The sequence below is a fragment of the Chamaea fasciata genome, unplaced genomic scaffold (genome assembly GCF_029207755.1).
Source record: "Chamaea fasciata isolate MVZ Bird 193981 ecotype frontalis unplaced genomic scaffold, bChaFas1.0.hap1 SCAF_15, whole genome shotgun sequence".
Classification (NCBI taxonomy): domain Eukaryota; kingdom Metazoa; phylum Chordata; class Aves; order Passeriformes; family Sylviidae; genus Chamaea; species Chamaea fasciata.
The window spans coordinates 12,955,854-12,975,499 of NW_027094100.1; the positions used below are offsets into that span (position 1 = coordinate 12,955,854).

The 19,646-nt window shown below is 45.4% G+C and overlaps 1 protein-coding gene across 3 annotated transcripts in view; it reads left to right on the forward strand.

The window, feature by feature from the left end:
- NSD1 (nuclear receptor binding SET domain protein 1) overlaps positions 1-19,646 on the forward strand; it is a 61,201-nt gene that overhangs the window by 18,838 nt on the left and 22,717 nt on the right. For 2 of the 3 annotated variants that reach the window (XM_066197497.1, XM_066197496.1), the window contains exons 4-14: positions 722-894; positions 2,836-5,416; positions 8,784-8,905; positions 9,050-9,344; positions 11,094-11,203; positions 12,270-12,339; positions 12,654-12,772; positions 16,365-16,508; positions 16,884-17,007; positions 17,821-18,021; positions 19,417-19,596. In XM_066197497.1, coding sequence (XP_066053594.1) covers positions 722-894; positions 2,836-5,416; positions 8,784-8,905; positions 9,050-9,344; positions 11,094-11,203; positions 12,270-12,339; positions 12,654-12,772; positions 16,365-16,508; positions 16,884-17,007; positions 17,821-18,021; positions 19,417-19,596 — 4,119 coding nt within the window. The remainder of the gene's footprint in view (positions 1-721; positions 895-2,835; positions 5,417-8,783; positions 8,906-9,049; positions 9,345-11,093; positions 11,204-12,269; positions 12,340-12,653; positions 12,773-16,364; positions 16,509-16,883; positions 17,008-17,820; positions 18,022-19,416; positions 19,597-19,646) is intronic. The other variant, XM_066197499.1, reaches the window with a different exon arrangement.

Sequence of the window (19,646 nt, forward strand, 5' to 3'; positions counted from 1 at the left end):
CCCTTATGATTGAATTTCTCCTCTATCTCTGCACCTCTGTACCTGAAGTATGGAGAGACTCATAGCAACTAATATTGTGTCATATTGCACCTAATATTTTCAGTATGTGTGCATATGTTTGGTTAAATGCTGCTGTTCCTGTTGTGTATCCTAAATAAGACTTTGTTTGGTATTAAAACATTGAACAAGATGGGATGTATTGTGATGGGGGAGGCTCAACCTGTGTGAGTAAATCCTATCCAGACGGATGTCAGTTCTGGGTGTTGCCAGCACTGTTGTGTTTTCCCAACGGTCAAGTGCTCTGAACTGTTTAATCATTAATCAGGGAGTAGCAGAAAAGAAATGTTCTGCCTAGTGTGTTGTGTCTCTCTCAAGGAAAAAATATTTAAATGTTTTTGCCTTTTTTAAAGTTTTTTTGCAAGCAATCTTTGTTGTAGGAAGATGACCAATCATAGGCATATTACTCAATTGTTTGTAAGAAAAAAAAAAAGAAGCCCAAACAATGTAAAACTAGAGTAGCAATGTAGAAGTATAGACAACAGCAAAGGGGTGTCCCTTAGTTGTGAGTAGAAATCCCCAGAACTGGCATTTATGTAGGAATGTCGTTGAGCAAAATGTAATTGAAAATTACCTCTCAAATTGTTACAGTTTTCTGTTTCTTTTTTTGTGTCTTTATTCTGTTACATACAAGGGGTTAACTCTGTTACATTTCTTGAAATAGTTTCCAATCAGAAACCATACCGAGAGTACTATGTGGATGCCTTAGGAGAACCTTCAGAGAAAACCTGGGTTCCTGGGAAAGCTATTGTCCTCTTTGAAGGGAGACATCAGTTTGAAGAGCTGCCTGTTCTCCGGAAAAGAGGAAAGCAAAAGGAAAAAGGCTACAAACATAAGGTGAAAGAGCTGTTTTCTGTAATATGTTTTTATTTCTTTGAATCTGCACAGTACAAAATATTTCTTTATGCCTGGATTTGTACTTTGACAGCTTCTGTGAGACTGACTGCAGCGAGGCAGTCAGGGAAGGGATTCTTTGCGTCCTCACAGCAGCGTAGTTTATAAACTGCCAGGAGTTTCCAGGCTCTCTTCTGTGCTGGGGTGTGGCCTGCTGTTTCTATTGCCCTGGACAGCTCTGGAAGGCAGAGGAATCTGGGCTCTGTTGGTGTGGGATCTGTTCAGCAGCACAGCCCTCTCCTGATGTGGATTGCAGCACTGCTAAAAAACTTCTGTGCTCTCTGGCAGCCTCCTTTGGCTGATCTGAATCAGAGCTGGAGTTGCATGCTTCACTAGATCACTGGCTGAGATAAAGCAGTGGGGTTTTTAGCACTGCTTCAGTAATTCTCTTTATAGAAACTTGTTAGGACTTATAATTTGACTTGGAAAATGCTTTGTCAGTGAGCCTGTGGGAATGAGTTTTGTGGCTCATCGCATCATCTCCGTTTCCAAACATAACAGCCCTGAGCAGTTGTAGCCAGTTAATGTAATGTGACACAGGGGTCTGGTCTATGTCTTTAGGAAGGTGACTGCAAAAATTAACTCGTTAGAATTGCTCAAGTGAAGAACTACAGAGGCGACTGTGTTACTGTAAGAGAGCAAATAGTTATACTAGGCAATGGTATCTGGTTTTTCTTTTTCTTTTTCTCTTACTCTAAAGCTTTGTAGCCTATGTTAGTGCAGAACCACCGGATTGGCTGTGGTCTTGCAGATGTGAGTCCCTGGGAGCAACAGCCTTATTTGGTTTTTCTTTTTCAAGGGCATGTTCAGTATCTTCTTCAAAGACTTCTCTCCTTGTGCTCTCAGCCCTCCCAACATCTGACATGCTCCCTAGTAACTTCTCTGGTCGTGGAAGTGCTGCATGGCTGAAATCTCATTCTATATGTAAATGGATTGCCAGTGTGCCCACAGTAGAGGGAATTAAATGTTTGTTGCTCACATAAATGTTGAGGTTTGCACCCCTGGCAGCCAAAGTTAATGCAAAGCTGAGGGTATTTGGCTGGTTTGCTATCAGGCTTCATAAAACTCCTTGAGTCTGCTGAGATGAGACTTTGTTGGTTCGAGTTTTTCTTTAAAAGGAAAGTGTCACCAATGTGAGTTGTTCCTCGTGCCTTGGAATTGGTTTTGATTTTAGGAGCAGTTGTGAAGCTTTTGATTTGCTGTTGTGCAGCCAAAAACTACATATGCAGATAAGACACAAGTTTCTTGTTGATTTTGAGTATTAGCAGAGGTTCCTGTTAAATATGCAGAGAGCTTTCTGGTTTTTCTAAAGGTACAGAGTTAAATTGGGAGACTTCTCAGGAATTGTGAACTTGATAGAGCACATCTTAGATGTGTGTGGATCTCATGTTTGTCCCGAGGTGAGTTGATGGAGAGGGCAGATCGTGCACTGAATTCAGGGGATGCAGGAAGAATCAACAATGAGCACAGCAAACAGGTCTGCTCAGATATTTTGAGGAAAACAATGCTGCATTTTCCTTGCAAGGCTTGCTGGCTGTAGCTTTTGCATTTCTGTGCCAGGGATCCATACCATATGCATTGCCCTTTACAGGCTGTTGTGTTCAGGATGTGTTGGAATGCCAAGACATCTGGTTCCTCAGAGACCTGTACTTGCCAGGGACCTTTTTACTGTTCTGGGAATGCACTGGGCTCAGCTGGAATGCAGGGTGCTTACCCAGGAGTACTTCCTGTGTCTGCCAGACACAGTCTCAGGGAATCCATGTGATTGTCTTAAAGATGCAAAATGCAGGAATGTCACTGTGTTCTGTGCCTTGTGCTCCTCGCTTTTATCTCTTTGATTACCTACTCAAATTTTGTCTTTTTTTTTTGTCTCCAACTTTTAAGGTTCCTCAGAGATTTAGGGCTAAATGGGAAGTCAGTGTTGGACAGGCAGAAGACATTCTTCTTGGGGGGCCAGAGGATCAGAAGTGCAGCCAGAACTCCAGCGAGCCGGACAGCGAGAAGGATGTGCAGTTGGAATACTACACCAATGGCCCTGGAGCTGAAAGGGACACACAACTGAATGGCTGCTTTAAATCCTTGGCTTTTGACTCCAGACACATGGGCAGTGAAAAAGGAAAATTGCACATCAAGCCACACTTGAAAACAACCTCTGAAAGCAGAAAAAGGACTAGAGTAAAAAAGAGTGGCGCAAGAGGGGAGACATCGAGGGAAGAAATCAAAGACAAAACACCAGAGAGCATAGTTAGAAACGTGGTTGTTGGGGACCTACCAGAGAAACACGCGTCTCATGAGCTTCGCCGGATTGCCAACAGCCTGACAGCCTCGAGTAGCACCAGGGAAAACCATTTGCTTTCCTCCTTCGGAGAGAGACGTTTTGAAAAGGCACCTTTAAAACCGGACTATGAGAACCGTAAAAGTGATGCTCTGAAAAACACCTTCCAAGGAGATTTGTTTTCCAGCCCGTCTTTTGAGAGAGAGAAGAGCTCCCTGGGTATTTTGTGCAGCTCCAAGTTAAAAATACACTATTCTGCATCTGATGTTGGTGTTGAGAAAAAACGAACTGAATCAGATTCATCCTCTTCCCTCTCAGATGGTGGGAACAGTGATGTAGATACCATGGACCAAAGTTCAGAAAGAGCCTCTAGTGCTCTTGAAGTTAGTGATTCTTCAGATAAAGTGGAGAAGGACTTTCCTATGACGTCAAGTGGAAACATTAAACTTTCCATGTATCTTTCTCAGAAGAGCAGCAGAAGGGCCAGGAAGAAGTCGCACAGAGATCGCAAACCTCTGGGAGGTTCAGTAACCAACAGACTTGATGCTGAATTTGCAGATGGGGAGCTTGAAGTAGGTTTCTCTGATGCTGAGATGTCATCGACACCTCTCGAGTGCTCTTCAGATGTGAGAAATGACAATCTTTCCCTAGCAAACAAGCACACTACCCCCCAAAGTGTTTCCAAGGACAGCTCCTGGCCTGCTGTTACAAATCAAGCAATCTTAAAACCGAAAAGTGTGAAATTACCCCGAATCAGGAGTATAAAATGTAAACATAAAGATAAGGTTGCTGGGTTGGAGCCTTCTCTTGCAGAAGAGGAGAGTGGTATGATTCGTTGCCCTTCAGATACCAAAGGTTTCTCTGGCCTTCCAAGAGATTCTCTTCAGAGAAGTGGAAAAGTTGATGGTCAGAAACTGTTAAACAACATGCATGAGAAACGCACGGATTCTTCTGAGATCGAAACAGCCGTGGTGAAGCACGTTCTGTCGGAGCTGAAGGAACTGTCGTATCGGTCCATGAATGATGATGCCAGTGACTCTGGCACTCAAAAGGCCACAGTACCTTTGCTTTTCTCTTCTGCCTCTGGTCATGGTCGTTTGCCTATTGAACCAGATTACAAATTCAGCACCTTGTTAATGATGTTGAAAGATATGCATGACAGTAAGACAAAAGAGCAGCAACTGATGACTGGTCAAAATATAGTCCCATTTCGAAATACCAGCACAGGTGATAGTTCTGGAAGCAATTCTGCAAGTGGTCTCAAGTCTTTGTCTATTGTAGGCCCCCCATATAAAATAGAAAAAAATGGAGATTGTGTCCAGGAAACGGTAACTCCAAACTCCGCTATAAGCAACTCCTCATTTTCACGCAATCCTCCAACCAAGTTGACAGGGATTGGTACTGGTAAAAGGGAGCCTGCGAGTGCTGCTGTTTCTGGGACAAATGGCACAAATTGCATGTCCAAACGCAACTGTTCAAAATCTAAGCAGTCATCAAAGCTTGGAGATAAAACAGTTTCAAACAGAAAGGACTTAAAACCAGGAGGGCCAAGTAAGTTACTAAGTCGGTTACCCAGAGATTCAGGAGAACATGCATTCCGTGTGCACGGTTCGGTTACCAGTCCTCTAGGGAATGAGGCAGAAGATACTGAGAGGAAAGAGTGTATTGATTTAACAGAGCATTCAACTGATGAAGACTCTGCCTGTTTATCTGATGACAATTTAGGTCGTATTGGAAGGAGACCTGAAGCTGGTAGAAATAATGAGAGCTGCAATTCTGCTGAAAATGGGGAGAGTCCAGACTTGGATTCAGAGGCAAATAGTGAGAGCTCTCTTGGTGATGAGTCTAATGATATAAATCACGTAGCACCCAAAAAGCGATGGCAGCGTTTTAACCAAAGCAGTGCTAGATCTAATAAGCACATCAGTAGATCTAGGGAACAAGGAAACTTGGAGAGTGCCTTTGGCCTGAATTCTCGTGGCTTTTCACTGAAGGGAAATGAGTGCTTGGGACGTAGGCATTCCCCTCATTCAAAGGTGCTTGAGGGAGACCTGGCAGTTCAGGACTTTGAGAATCGTTTAGACTTAGTTGATAAACGTTTGAATGTATGTGGTAAGCCAAACACCAGTGTGATGGACTCAGAAACAGAGCTTGGCAACTTTGCTCCCCAGTCTGAATTCTCTGCACAAGGTAAGGGAGCTGGACTTGCGCCAGAGTATTTGTATACATTTTACACTTTTTCATTTAAAGGATAAGTTACGAAACTTGTGGCTGTCTGACAATGTGAAGATGTCTACGTCTGAGCAGAAGAAAGTGTGGGACCTTGGTGTGAGTTCTCTGTAAGCACGGAGGACAAAGGAGGCAGGTTAATTATGAGCTTGTACTCAGGTTATTGGTCAGAAAATTATACACACATTACAAATCTTTAGTTCATCCATGGTGAAAGGTAAAATATGAATCCTGAGCCTAGGATTTTTTTTTTTAACTCGTGCCTTCATAATGTGTTCCTTATAGCCACAAGGTTGGTGTTAGTGGGATAGGTCAGTGCTAGAAAGTTCCAGGAAAGTGAGCCTCAATGGCTGCTCTGTTTTTTATCTTCATAGTGCTGTTTGACATAGTTTGTCTTTGGTTTGTTCTATAGGATTTCCTCAAGACAATGTGTTGGGAGTTTTTTGGGGTTTAGGGTGGAATTTTATTAGCTGCTCATAGTGAATTGTGGAGCCCCACAGATCTAATTAACAGTTCTGGTGTGGCTGTGTAATGGATGAAAGAGAGAACAGAAGAGAGGGAAGCTGCCAGGGAGGCTGAGCTGGAGGTGGGTCTGGAATATGGCAGACAGAAGTAAGGCAGCAGCATTGGAAGGGAAATGACCTAAGAAGGAGGAGGCTTCTGAGGACCAAAAGGCAAGAGAGCCCTGCCTCTCCCACAGAGGTGGGGACATCTAGTTAAAGCCAAAGGAAGAAATAAAAGGGTGTGTGGAAGGAATGGGAGCAATAGAACCACATTCAGCATGTACCGTCCTCCAGCTTCTGCAGGGAATCTGGGGAAACACACAGTAAAAAACCCAATAAAATTAGGTTTCTGCATAGGTTTCACCAAACTAAATTGCTCTAATCTAATTGTGATATCTTAAAATAATATAACTCATCAAAATTTTGAGCCAGTGTGCATTCTGTCACTTATGTGTTCCCTCAGTGCACATTTTGATGTGTTGTATTTTGCTTTTTGTGGTTGCTGGAGGCAGCCTGCATTTGTGTTTCAGTTGTGGCAAAGGCAACTCCTGGCTTGGTGGCTGTGGGACTTGCCCAAGGCAAGTTGCAGCAGGCCCAGAAAACAAGCCTGTAGGATGTAACACATGGGGTAAAAGTTCTGGTTTTAAGTCATGACCAGCTTAATCATTCACTGACTCCTCTGCCTGGGTCTGTGTGTTTTTGAGGACTGAAGTCTCTATAGAGCAGGTGAGAGGATGCAGGTTCTGGGCTGTGCTGTGGGTTCTTCCTTCACACTGAGATCTAGACAGGTTCTTATGGCTTCATGGTGGTTTGGCAGTGATTCTGTGTGAGGCAAAGATAAAGGTCTGCAGAGAGAGCTAGGGAGGAGGAGGTGCTGGGAGGCAGTAAAGGTAAGAGGGTAGTAGTGGCAGAGGAAGGCAGTGGGTTCTGGGCAAGGTGGCAGTAGTGGAGAGGAGTGTTCAGGGTCTTGGAGCTGCACACAGGGGTGCAGCAGCAGCAGTCAGGGTCTGGGTTTGCTGGCAAAAGTGCCAGATCAGCCACTGCAGCATAAACTAATTCCCCTGCCCTAAATAGCACATGAGCTCTGCACACCCACCCCCTTTTGTACAGATGTGCTGTGGGGAGCCACTGTCAGGGTTACTGTAACATCCCCAGTGCTGGTGGGACTGAGTAAACCTCTAATGCTGTGTTGAGACCATTCCTTTATGTTGGGCAAAGCCTAGAAAGTATGGAAACCGGACTGACTGCAGTGCTTTGAGAAGATGTGACCCATCCCTGCCCACAACAGGCACCTTCAGCGTAAGAGATCAGAACAGATTGCAGTCACAACTGTGCCATTTCCACTAAGCTCAAACTACATAAAGTCTTTTTCATAGTTAAATGGCAGCATTGGGCATAATTTTGCCACAAACCTTGTACAGTGGTTTAGAGCAAATAAGGCAAAAGTGAAGATTGGTTGTATTGGGCTGATGTAAGCCAGTTTTTTAAATAATAGTTTCATCACGTCTGTGATGATTTGCCACTGTCGTTCTGCATTTGGAATTCTTGTACAAGATTCCTTTTGGGAACAAAGAGCAGTTAAGCCAGCCCTTCTGGCACAGTGCTGTGTACTCTGATGCATGGCTTTGGGGCTTTAAATAGTTGCTTGGTGAGGATACTCATCCCATAACTGCTTATGTGCTGAAATGTGTTACACTCAGACACCTGCGCAGAGTGTTAATAGAAGCTGAAAATAGCTGTGTTTGAGAAAGTTGTTTCTTTCTTCTGTTTTGGCCAAGTTTGGCATTTTCATGCTTGTTTAACCATAAAGCCACAATAAAATGCAGCAGTCTTGTCCAACATCCCTGTTCAGAAGCGTTGCATTGAAATGCTTTGTTACAAAATGCTTCCGTTTTAAAGAAGAAAAAGCCACCTCCTACGAATGAAATGAAGCAAAAAGAATATTAATGGTTTGTTCCAAAACTTTCAGGAGACCGCAGGTGTTTTCATGACTAGGGGAAATCTTTGGGCAATAGTATTTAATGATTTTGAATGCTAAAAAAGGAGAAAAGTCAGAGGTACTCAGAGGTATTCTGGGAAATGAGAAAAAGACGTAAATGTGCATCACCTGGCTTTGCATCTTGCTGAGATGTTACAGAGTGTCAGGGTTCAGTTTTTTGGAGCTTGCCACATGTTGGCGTGTTGTGGCATGGGTGGTTAGGGTTGTGGTGAGGAAACACCTTTTACCTTGCAATGGTACCACACTGCAGAGACGAGAAGTGTCGCAGTCACTGGCTCCCTGATCTCATTGTGGAACAAACAAAGCAATAAATAGGCTCACAGTAGCAGATGGGGAATTTGTAGTATATAAAAAAATGCCAGGGAGGAGGGGAAGGGAAGGAATTAAGCTTACGTGTTCCTAGTGAAACTAGTGACTGAAGTGTGTTACGGGAAAACAGTGTTTTCCTGTGCCCCTGCACTGAAACCAAAAGAGTTTGGGTAAACAGCAAAAGAGTAATGAGTTACTAATGGCCTTTGGTTCTGGTAGAAGTACTGCAGGCGAGTTAAGTGTAGCTTGTAGGGACATGTTGGGTGAAATTTCAGGAGCCTCTCAGTCTGAGGTGTTTTGATTTCTTACCTGAACTGCTTGAAGCCCTTAAAGATCCCCTCTGCTAAGTTGGGATTTTGGAAAATAGGAAACTCAAAAATTCTTTAGGCTGTCTCAAAGAATGATCAGCTCTTCCCACATGGAACCTCTGGAAAAGAAGGCAGGAACAGCTATTGTCCACAGATGTCTTGTGATCATCTCAGAAACACAGTCTTGAAGCTGCTTTCCTTTTTCTTAGCACATTCAGAGAGGAAACGCCTTAGAAAGCCAAGTAAACGGCTTCTGGAATATGCAGAAGAATATGATCACTTGTTTGCACCCAAGAAAAAATCAAAGAAGAGCCAGGAGCAATTGCAAAAGGTGGGTGGAGGTCAATGTGCTCTTCGTGGATATTACTTCAGGGGTCTGGTCTGTGTGTGTTCACGTTCTTGGTGTCTGAGTGTTCTTGCTGTGTGCAGTGCCATGCAGGATGAATGTTTTCACCAACATATTTCACCATGCCAGGTGAATTCTGTGGCGAGGTCTGAATTTGAAGGAGGCGTTCCTGCGCAAGGCAGTCCTAACAGAGATACCCAGCGGGGGTCAAGTTCTTTGGTTTCAACTCCATCTTCAACCAAAGAGTCCCCTCCCGTCCTTGAAGCAGAGTGTTCCTTCTCAGAACTAGGATCCCACTCCACTGATCCCCCTAATCAAGTTCCAGGAGGATCTTCAGATTTACCAGAGGTGGTGGTTCTGTCTTCCTCAGATGTTTCTGAAGTTTCTGCTTCTCCTGATGCAGAAGAGGGATTCCTGAAATCAGGTGAGTTGGTAGGTTGTGTGATGCTGCTTTTGTAAGTGAAAGTAACACAAGTTCAGTGGAAAATGGTGCTTGGGGCAGCATGAAAAGGTCAGTGGCTGTTGCTCTGTGTTGTTGCCTTCCTTCACTCACTGACTTACTTCGTTGAGAAGGGAGAAAGGGCAGGTGCAAGGGTATCCAGTGACCTGGTGCTGTTGGCTTTCTGTAGACTGTTGTGGTCTTCTTTAATCCTGGCACAGGATGCCTCTTTTGTCCAAATGAAGGAGGCCACAACTCCTGCTCTGAGTCTTTGCTGTCTGTGCTTCCAAACAGTGACATTCCTTTAGCTTGACAGTCTTTTGTTGCTGTAAACCCCTTTGGGGGAACATTGCTGTGCTGAGCGTGATGCACAAAGTCTAAGCTGCATTGCTCATGGAGTGACCTTTTGCTCCTCTAGATAGCTCAGGAAGCTCTAGCACAAAATTCCCTCTGGGAGAACTTTCCCCTTAAGAGGTTCTAAGTATCTGTAGAAATTTTTGAAGACTTATGTGAACAGCAAGCCAGGACCTTGGCTATCAGTGAGGCACAGTGTAGGAGGAGTTTGGTCTGAGGGTCCTTTTTCCTTTCCAGCAGTGTCAGTCTCAGGGTCTCCTTTTAGTAATGTTTATTCTCTTGTAACATCTAAAGACATGTTCAGAGTTAAAGCCCTGGTGTTCTGACTGTGCTAACTTGGAGGGAACACTGTTCCTAAAGGGCTTGTAGTAAAAAAAAAAAACCAAAACAAAAAACCAAGCAGGCAGATTCATGGTCAGTGGGAGGTCAGACAGCCTGTCATGTGTGAGGGGAGAGGGATTGCCTCTGGAGACTTATGGGTGTCACAAGGAAGTGGGAAGTTGGGATTAAAGGAGGGAAAACTGAGGATGTGAATCCAGGGTTGGAGATGCAAGAGAACAGAACAGGCTGCAGCAGTGGGAGCAAATATCCAGTCTGGGTTTTGTGTAGCTCTTTCCCCTCGTTTCCCCTCACCTCTTGCTGAAGCACACAGAGTGGGCAGAAGCTTGTCTTGAGGGTTAGGGGTGTGATGGATGAGCTGTGCCTACAGAGGTGTCAAAGGGCACAGCTGAGGCTGTCGAAGCCAGCAGATGAATGGGGTGGGATGGGTAACCGGCTGTGTCTGTGAAGTGTCTGCACTCAGCATCAGCATTTCCTGGTTCTAAGTTTATACTGTTGCCAAAATTGCCCAGGTCTAGCAATTTGCTACTTCCTGAGGGCCAGGATAAAGCTTGAGTAGGAAATAGTGCAGGTTGCACCTAGTTTTATTAGGGTGTCTTTTCTCAAATAGATTAAACCAGGATTGTTATCTTCAGCCTGTTTACTACAGCAGCATGAATACTGGTGTGAGGGGTGTGGGAGTGTAGGCAGGGCTGTGTCAGTGGTAGGACTGGCTTATGCAGATCAAAGTGTTTGGGAAATTATGTGAATTGTGCTGCCAGCATGTGTTACCTGCTGGCAGTGAGTTCACAGCCTCTCTTCTGTGGGTGGATTTTTATATTACATACTGAGGTGAGCCCGAAGGTCATGGCAGACTGAGGTCTGTTTTTATTGAAGTTGTACAGAAGCAGGTAATTGGCATCTCTGCCCTAGGAGCTTATGATCCCAAAGACAGGGTGAAGCAGATTGTTTTGAACTGTTGGCTGCTATTTACTTGATGGTCTTAATCTGATTGAAGACAAGAAGACCCCTCTTTATCTGATGTGAAGGGTTTCATTGCAGGAAACTTTGAAAGCAAGCGTCAAAGGAAGCCCACTAAAAAGCTCTTGGAATCCAATGACTTGGACACTGCCTTTATGCCAAAGAAGGAGGAATGGACTCCCCAAAAGAAGGTACTTTCCTTTCAGCTCTTTTGAAAATCGGATAGAAGACAGGCCTTGACAGCAGATCCTGTTAAACAAGACCCAGTGCAATGGGATGTGGTTTTTTATTGGCTCTGGCCCAGGAGCAAAGGTCCACCCTTCCCAAAGGTGCTGGTTGCTGTGTTATGGTGAAATAATCCACTGTCCCCCACCCCAGTTGTAACGGAGATTGGATAGTTTTGGCTTAAAATCTCCTTTTTTAAAATTGATTTATATGGAAAAGGAGTCATCTGGATGCTGGCTAGGATGGTATGAGCAGAAGTGTTTTGCACAGAGATTTTCTGTCGCATTACAGTGTAGCTTGAATCTGAACCTAAAGCTTCGTCCTTTTCCATCAAATTTCCTCTGAGCAGTGTTTTCTTTTTTGCCTTCCCAAGTGAGCTGATGAATGCATGCAAGTGCAGAGCTTGAAGCAGGATGGAGGCTTGGCATGAATCACACGTAGGATACCGTGTTTGGTTCAGATTTTTAAAGAAAACGCTGCTCTTCTGAGTATTCACTGAATACTCAATATTCAGTGACATGGTTTGGAAAAAAGCAACTTGTATTTATTTCAGATCATGTACCTGCACAAAACTTGTTGCCACTGTTCCTAAAGTTGAGTAATAACACTTTCCTTTTTCTTTCACTGTGAGGCAGAGTCTTAGTACAATTTTCACCATTGCAGTAATGTACAGGCCAGTGTATTTCAGTTTTAAGTTCTGTAAAAGTGTAAACTCAGAAGAGGGAGTATTTTCCTAGTACCTTAGAGAGTATTACAGCCTTTTAGGGAGAGCACAGGAAGCAGTGAATGGTGATGATGAGCACAAGGCACATCAGACTCCACATTTCTCCCTGCCCAGAGACAGATTTTTACACGTGTGATTTATCACGCACACAAACCAAATATTTTCTTGTAAAATCTCTAATGACGGATTAATTCATGACCTGGATGGTAAATTAGGTGTTGCAGCCATTCCTAAAGGTTTCACGGCTGGAGGAGTGTGTGCCTCTGTTTTCATCTGGTGACTTGACTCTCTCTCCTGTGTGCTTGTAGGGTACTGGCCCTTCAGAGAGTGACAGCTCTGAGCTCTACTCACCAGCCCACTTCCAGGACCTGGGAGAAGGTAAGTGAAGGCAGGCATAGCAGGGCAGACTGTTGTGACATTTGGATCAGTGCCTGTGGCACTGTGTGTATAAGTGCTTGGGCTTCTGGGTTCAGCAGCCCAGCAAAAGTTGCTTAAACCAGTATGAATTGGTGGTCCTCTGATGGCTGCAGGGCAGAGTGCCTGCAGGCTGGTATTGCCCCAGCCTTTAGGCCCTCAAAGAATATAGGAGCCAGCCTGAAGCCCTCAGAAGGGCTGTAGAACTTGCTGGTGTCACCTGCAGCAAGGGAATTATTTCTGCATTTTCCTTGAATGGTCTTTCTGTTGCATCCCAGCTTCTGAAAAGCTCCTGGAGAAACAGCGGAAGCGGAAGAGGCAGCGCCATACCTCTGCTGCAGTCCATCCCAAGAAGGAGAAAAATGAGGAGGGGCTGGGGGAGACCCCACACTCTGAGGTACTGTTGGGTCTTCATGCTCTCATTCCTGTAACGTCTTTGCTACTTCCCAGGGTGCTTGGCAGAGCCTAAGCTAGAGGCATCTTTGGCCTGTCATTTGAGGATTTGTCCCACTGATGCAGCTGCATGAGCTGGGGTTAGGCTGAAGACACTTCCTTGATCTAGTAGCTATTTTATAATGATGCTGAATTCAGGCAATGTTTTCAAACTGCTACTCAGCTGATTCTCTTTTAGAGAGGCTGTTGTGAATTCATGGAACCAGGTTTTGCCTGGCATCTTGCTTTGCACCTCAGAAAATCAAACTGCTGTAAAAGGTCTTCTCTGGGGGTGGGACTCTTGCCCTTTCACACGCCAGTATGAAGCACAAGCACTTGACTGGACTTCAGCCCCTTCTGTTTGCACCTGAAAACCAGGATGAGCCAAGAACCCAATTGGAGGGGCTGGGGGGGCGTCTGTCTGTGACTGCTCTCAAGAGCCGCTGATTGCGTTCTGCCATCCAGCAGAAAGGGATAACTGGGGCAATTCCCTCTACTACCTATTATCAGGGTCAACATATAAATATCTCTGACAAGCACATTTTGCCTTTTAGGAATGAGCCAGTTTTCAGCAAGTGTAGGGGAAGCAAGACTTCCTGGGAGAGGCAGGACACCTCTGGGCCTCTCGCCATCGCCTCTCACTTCCAGTGGCCCAGGTTCAGCAGCAGGCAGGATAGTCAGTATGTATTTCAGGAGCCAATTATAGATACATATTGTTGTATTTGTTGTTGTAACACAGTTTACAGGAGAACACAAACCTCACACCGCTTTAAACAGTTCCAGCCGCCCTGCTGTGTTTTGGAAAGGGCATTTCTGATAAAGTTAATAAATTTAGGTAATACCCTTGGTCCATGTAAGCTTTCCTGTGCTGGTGTTAGTATTCTTTTTGAAGTGTGCTCAGCTGGACTGATGTTTTAAAACAGCCTGTACAAATACCTTTGCCAGTTCTGGGCAGGGGCAGTTAACATTATCTGCTGTATCCACTAAGAGACAGCAAATTCTCTATGAAAAGAGGGGCAATTCAGAGCAACAAAGATGGAGGCCATGGCTCTGAATCCTGTACCCACCACTCACTGCAGAGGAAAGCCAGTCTCAAGTGCTTCCGCCTGTAGACATCTTTATTGAGTACCAGAAGTGAGATACGGTGTAAACCATGCAAGGGAAAAAAAAAAAAAAAAGAAAAAAACTCAATGCTTGGTACCTTTGCCAGCATCCCTTTCTATGTAACTGTGTCTCTTTAGCTGCTGTGGTGGGTGTTCATCCCCTGGCTTAGTGAGTGCTTGAGTTCTAGTGAGTATTGGGATGCTGTGGAAATGCAGTTGTGCTTTCATGTGGCATTCATGACTGCACACTGGAAAAGGAACTCCACTTTGCTAGAAAAAAATACATGGTCTGACGATACAGCACAGTGAAGCCTTGGATCCAGCTGCCTTCCAAGGGAGAGAGGGCAGAGGAAAGCTTGTCAACCTGGGCTGAGCTAAGCAGCTTTCTCTGACCTTGCCCGTCTGTGGAGCCAGGAGTGCAAATTTACAACATCAGAGCAGTAAGAGACTGACAGAATGGGATGGAAAATGCTGTTGAAATGGTTGTCAAGGTTGTGAGCCAAGGTCAGGCTGTGCCAAAGAACAGGTCAGGCTTTGGGATTATGCCAGGCACAGCAGCAGGGAGAGTTCTGGAAGAAGACCTGGGATGAGCCCTTCTTTCTGCAGGACGTGTGTAGTGTTGCAGTGCTTGTGCTTGGCAGAGGAAAGAGGGGAAAGAGTGACAGGTCCTTGAGTGATGGCCTTGAGTGGCAATGCCCTTTTCCGTGTTCACAAAGGATGGGCCTTGCCCATCCTGCCTAGCTCTGACATCCCTTCCCTGGGCAGTTCTGGGAGCAGTGTTAGAACAAGGCTGTACTCTGTAAGGTATGTTGGACTGGCTGTAGCCTGTAGTTGGGATTTGGCGCTTTTTTTTTCTCTTAATAAAGTCAGTTTATACCATTCATCTTTGTATTGTGTACTTCCGTATACCCTCAGTGCATCTTTGCATCATTTCTCCACAGAAGGCGCATGACTTTCAAGTGTCCCTAGATAAAATCATACTCCTACATTCAGGGAATAGGGGGAAAAACCAACAGTTTCAGGCAAAGAATGCATCATTATCTGAGCAGAACACTAGCTCCAGGTTTTTCCAGCTTTAAACTTTAGAAGATCTTTATATTCTTTTTTTGCCTGGATTCAGTATGCGTTCAAAAGGCATTCAATTTTGCTTGCAAGCTTTAGTAGCACCACAGCTCAGACTTTCCAGTACAGAAAGTGGTGCAAAGCTCCCTCTCGTGCTTGTTTGCTGGACAGCCTGCACCAAGCTGGCCTGGAGGTGTGGGAGTGATGGCTGCTGCTTCTGCCAGCAGTTTGAATTCCTCACAAGGTCTCTCAGGTGTACTATTTATGCCTGGGTGTACAATGGCTACAGCTTGGTGACCCAGGGAGGACCTGGCAGCTGTGCACTGAGATCACTCAGCTACCTGCAGTGAGCTGGCATGTTTAAAAGTGGCAGAGTCCTTAAAATGTTCTGGTTCAAAGCACGTAGCTAAAGGCATCACTATGGTGCAGTATTAATGGTCCTTAAATTGTACCTACTGTGGAGGGGCGGCTGGGGCTTGTGAGGCCACTGAAGTGTTCCCTAGACCTCCCACGTGGGCTGGAAGCTGGCAGGATCAGGTTTCCTAGCCTTTAGTTGCCTGTCTTGATAAAATCCGTGGCACTGCTGCCCGAGTGTAGCTGCAGGACCAGCAGTGTTTTGTGGTAGAAACAAATGTCTCTAGGATACCTGCTATTCTTCCCTCTTAACAGTGCCTGGCCAGGTGCCATGGGCACTATAGGAAGCCCTATGGCAGGATCCTTGACTTGCCCCGTGAAGTATGTGATTGGGCCTTTGTCATTTGAAACCCATCCTCTCACCAGAATGCTCTTTCACCAGTGGATGTTACAGGCAGTGCTGTACCCTCATACAGGACATTGGGAGACTCCACTGTCCTGTGTGTCAGGACACCTCAGTCAGGATGAGGTGTAAACGTCCTGCTGTGCTGCTCATTTTGGGGTTGGCTGACTTCATACTATCACAGGCCTTGAGTACCTTTGTGTTTCTATTTTGCATGGGTTAGGACAAGCTGAGATAAGTGTAAAGGAGAAATGTAGTTTATTTAGTATGTGACAGGTGCTATGAAGGTTGACGTTTTTCATTTGTGTTTCCAGTGCAAGTAGATACTGGGATGCTTCTCACTTTTTAGTCTACCTGATTTGTTTCCATTCAGGGCTGACTCCTTGCTCAGAGAGGGGTTATGCACAGGAAAATAATTGCATTGAGTGTGTGTTTTTATTCATCTAGTAAACTAAGAGCTCTTTCCTTTCCTTTCCTGTAAATCTTTTGGTGGAACTGTATGTGGGATGTTCTCTTCAGGGTGGGTAACACACAAATCACCTGCCAAACCCATTAAGTGCTCAGTGACTGAATTTGTAGTTTCCGAGTCAGGATAGGCACCACTGACAGTCCTAATTCTAGTTTTCTCTTTAAAGGGGGAGACGTTGGTTCATGGGACTGCTGCAAGCCCTAAAGAGGGTCATGAGGAGGGGTCAGAGAATGACCATGGAGTGCCTTCGTCAAAAAAGATACAGGGGGAGCGTGGAGGAGGAGCAGCTCTCAAGGAGAATGTGTGTCAGGTAGTGTTCTTGAAGAAATCTCTTTGAAACTATCCCACTGTAAAGTATTTTTGTGTAAGTTCTGGGACACACTGGTGCCCCAGGTAAGCCCAGGTAGCCTCCAAGTACTAACTGTAGAGTTAACCAGCTTAAGTTCACAGAGGTTAGGAAGATGTGATCAGAGTAAGATACATTTTAGCAAATGTAGGATATCAGGGAGTCGATGATAAATGACAGTGGTAATACACAAACTACTTGAATTAAATGACACAAGGAAAAGGTAGCATTTTTCCCCAGGTGGTCTCTGCCAGCAGTTCTGGCCAGCCTGGGGGGCTGCTGCTGTCTGGGATGCTGCGGGGAAGAAAATTGCTCAATTCTTGTGTTTCTTTCCCACAGATCTGTGAGAAGCCAGGGGAGTTGTTGCTGTGTGAGGCACAGTGCTGTGGTGCTTTCCACCTGCAGTGCCTTGGGCTCTCCGAGATGCCAAAGGGCAAATTCATCTGCAATGAGTGTTCCACAGGTAGGGCAGCCTCTGTGAGTGCAGGACTGTGAGCTTACCTGGTGCTTCCTTGACTGAAGTGATGTGCCTGCTGTAGGGCTGCTGGGTAGCTCTCAGTCCTCAGATTATTGGTTTGATGTCTAATAATGACTTTCTGATAGAGTCATAGAATCACAGGGTGATTTGGGTTGGAAGGGACCTTAAAGATCATCAAATTCCATCCCCCTGCCATGGGCAGGAGTACGTTCCAGTAGACCACATTACTCCAAGCCTTGTCCAACCTGACCTTGGATGCTTCCAGATATGAGGCATCCACAGCTTCTCTGGGCAGCCTATGCTAGGGCCTCACCACCCTCGCACAAAAGAATTTTTTCCTAATGTTTAATCTAAACCTACTCTTTGTTGATTTGAAGTTATTAATAATGGCTTCAAATATTTACCAGCCTCACTGTTGATTCAGACTTGGTGTACAAAGAAGTGAATGTCCATGATCTTCTGGAAGAGAGACAAATTCTTATCTGGGACTATGGACAGGGGTCTGATGGGGAGGAGGAGTCTTTTTCAGGCTGGAAAGGGGGGAAATCTCAAAGTAGGGTTATTGATTTTTTTTTTTTATTTTTTTTTTCCCCTGGCCTGAAATCCCAGCTATAAAACTATTTATTTTGATGTGGAGTTCTACTGCAGCTTCAAGCCAAACCAGCCTGGTGCAGAGACCTGTGCTCTGGGATGGGTGCAGCAGGCTGGGAAGCTGTGCTGTGCTGTGAGGCAACCTGGTGACAGCATCAGGTCCTCATTTAGCCCTCCTGTGTGACCAGTGCATTGCTCTTTCTCCAGGGGTCCACACCTGCTTTGTGTGCAAGAGCTGTGGGGAGGATGTGAAGCGGTGCTTGCTGCCCCTCTGTGGGAAGTATTACCACGAAGCCTGCATACAGAAATACCCGCCCACAGTCCTGCAGAACAAGGGCTTCCGCTGCTCCCTGCACATCTGCATGACCTGCCATGCTGCTAACCCAGCAAACATCTCTGCCTCTAAAGGTACCCGAGTCCTCCAGGGTGGTCTGGGGGGTGCAGTCACCTGGTTTTTCTTTGTTTCGTGTCCACCTGGTTCACCAGTTCTTTGGTTGTTGCCTTTGTGTCATTGCCGCAGCTCTGGCTGTGTTTGCTGAGGAATAGCTGCTCCCAGGGGAGTGGAAGGGGTGGTGTCAGAGTGTGAGGCTCGGCAGCACTCCCCATGGTTGGACATGGCAGCTGGAATGTTCTCAGGCTATCCAGAGGCTCGGATTCCTGCACGCCCAGCTTTGCCTCAGGCCTCAGTGGGTTTCTGAGTAAATCTCTGGAGCTGTACAGACAAGTACTTATGTTTCTCCCACCTGCTCCTCGCTGTGCCACTGCTGCAGATGGTGCCTTGCTGAGCAGCACGGGCTGTCAACACAGCAGCATCAAGAGCAGCACAGGGCAAACTATCATATTGTTCTACTTAGCCATTTTTTTTTACTATGTAAACTCTCATCTTGTAGTAGAGACACCCTTGGGCTCAGCTTCTCAGGCAAACATTTGTTTGAGCTGTTTGCAGCAATACCTTGACCTTTATCTCACAAGATCAAACATAAAACTTTTGTGATTACTGTGTATGTTTGCTTCTAAGCCTGCCTTTCTTTAATCCTTGGAATCTTAAGATGAGTGACAATAAGACCGGCTCCATTTTTATTGTCAGAGTCTGTGTCAAAGTCGGCTTTTTTGCCCCCATTTATTAGTATTTGGTGTAGAAAACAGCACCAAGGCCAAAAGCCTGCAGCCCACAGCCGGTCACTTCCCCGCTGAACATTTGTTGACTGGCTGCTGCTTCTCGGTGGTCACATTTACCCCTTCTCTCCCACCTCTTCTTCCTGTTTATAGTCTGCTGTGAGGAACTGAAAATAGGCTCTCAAAAACCTCACATAAACTAGGCCTGTAGGGAAGTCTGAATTGCCTGGAAGTTCTGGAATTTCAGGGTAAAATCTGATAAACAAGAGGCAAGTGCTGATGTTTTCAGAAGCTACGTGGATTGATTTCATTATGTGCAGCTAAGCATTTGGAACACCGTGTCTGTAATTAGTGTCGGAGCTGATTTAGTAATTATTTGTGTATGATGGGAAGCAGTCCCAGTCTGTGAACTCTTGAACTGTTTCTGCACGGCATGCAGGAGATCTTTCATTTCAAAATAATACAATTTTAACTATGGTATAGGTATTACAGATTTTATAATTTTATATATGTTTAGTTATATTAAATAAATTTAAAGGAATCCTGCAAGTATATAATGGGTGTTCTATAAAAATTAAAGGTCAGCTTCTTTCTCTAAAGCTCATTTTGAGCTTAGGTATGAGTAGAGTCTAGTTTTAGTAGGAGAGAGTGGCAATCCTGCAGAGGCTGACTGTGTTGCGGTGGCAGGTCGCCTGATGCGCTGTGTGCGGTGTCCGGTCGCGTACCACTCCAACGACTTCTGCCTCGCCGCCGGCTCCGTGGTCCTGGCCTCCAACAGCATCATCTGCCCCAACCACTTCACTGCGCGCAGGGGCTGCCGCAACCACGAGCACGTCAACGTCAGCTGGTGCTTTGTCTGCTCGGAAGGTGAGATGCTCAGCGCCAGGTCCTCTGGCACCAGGGAACGCCCTGGGAAG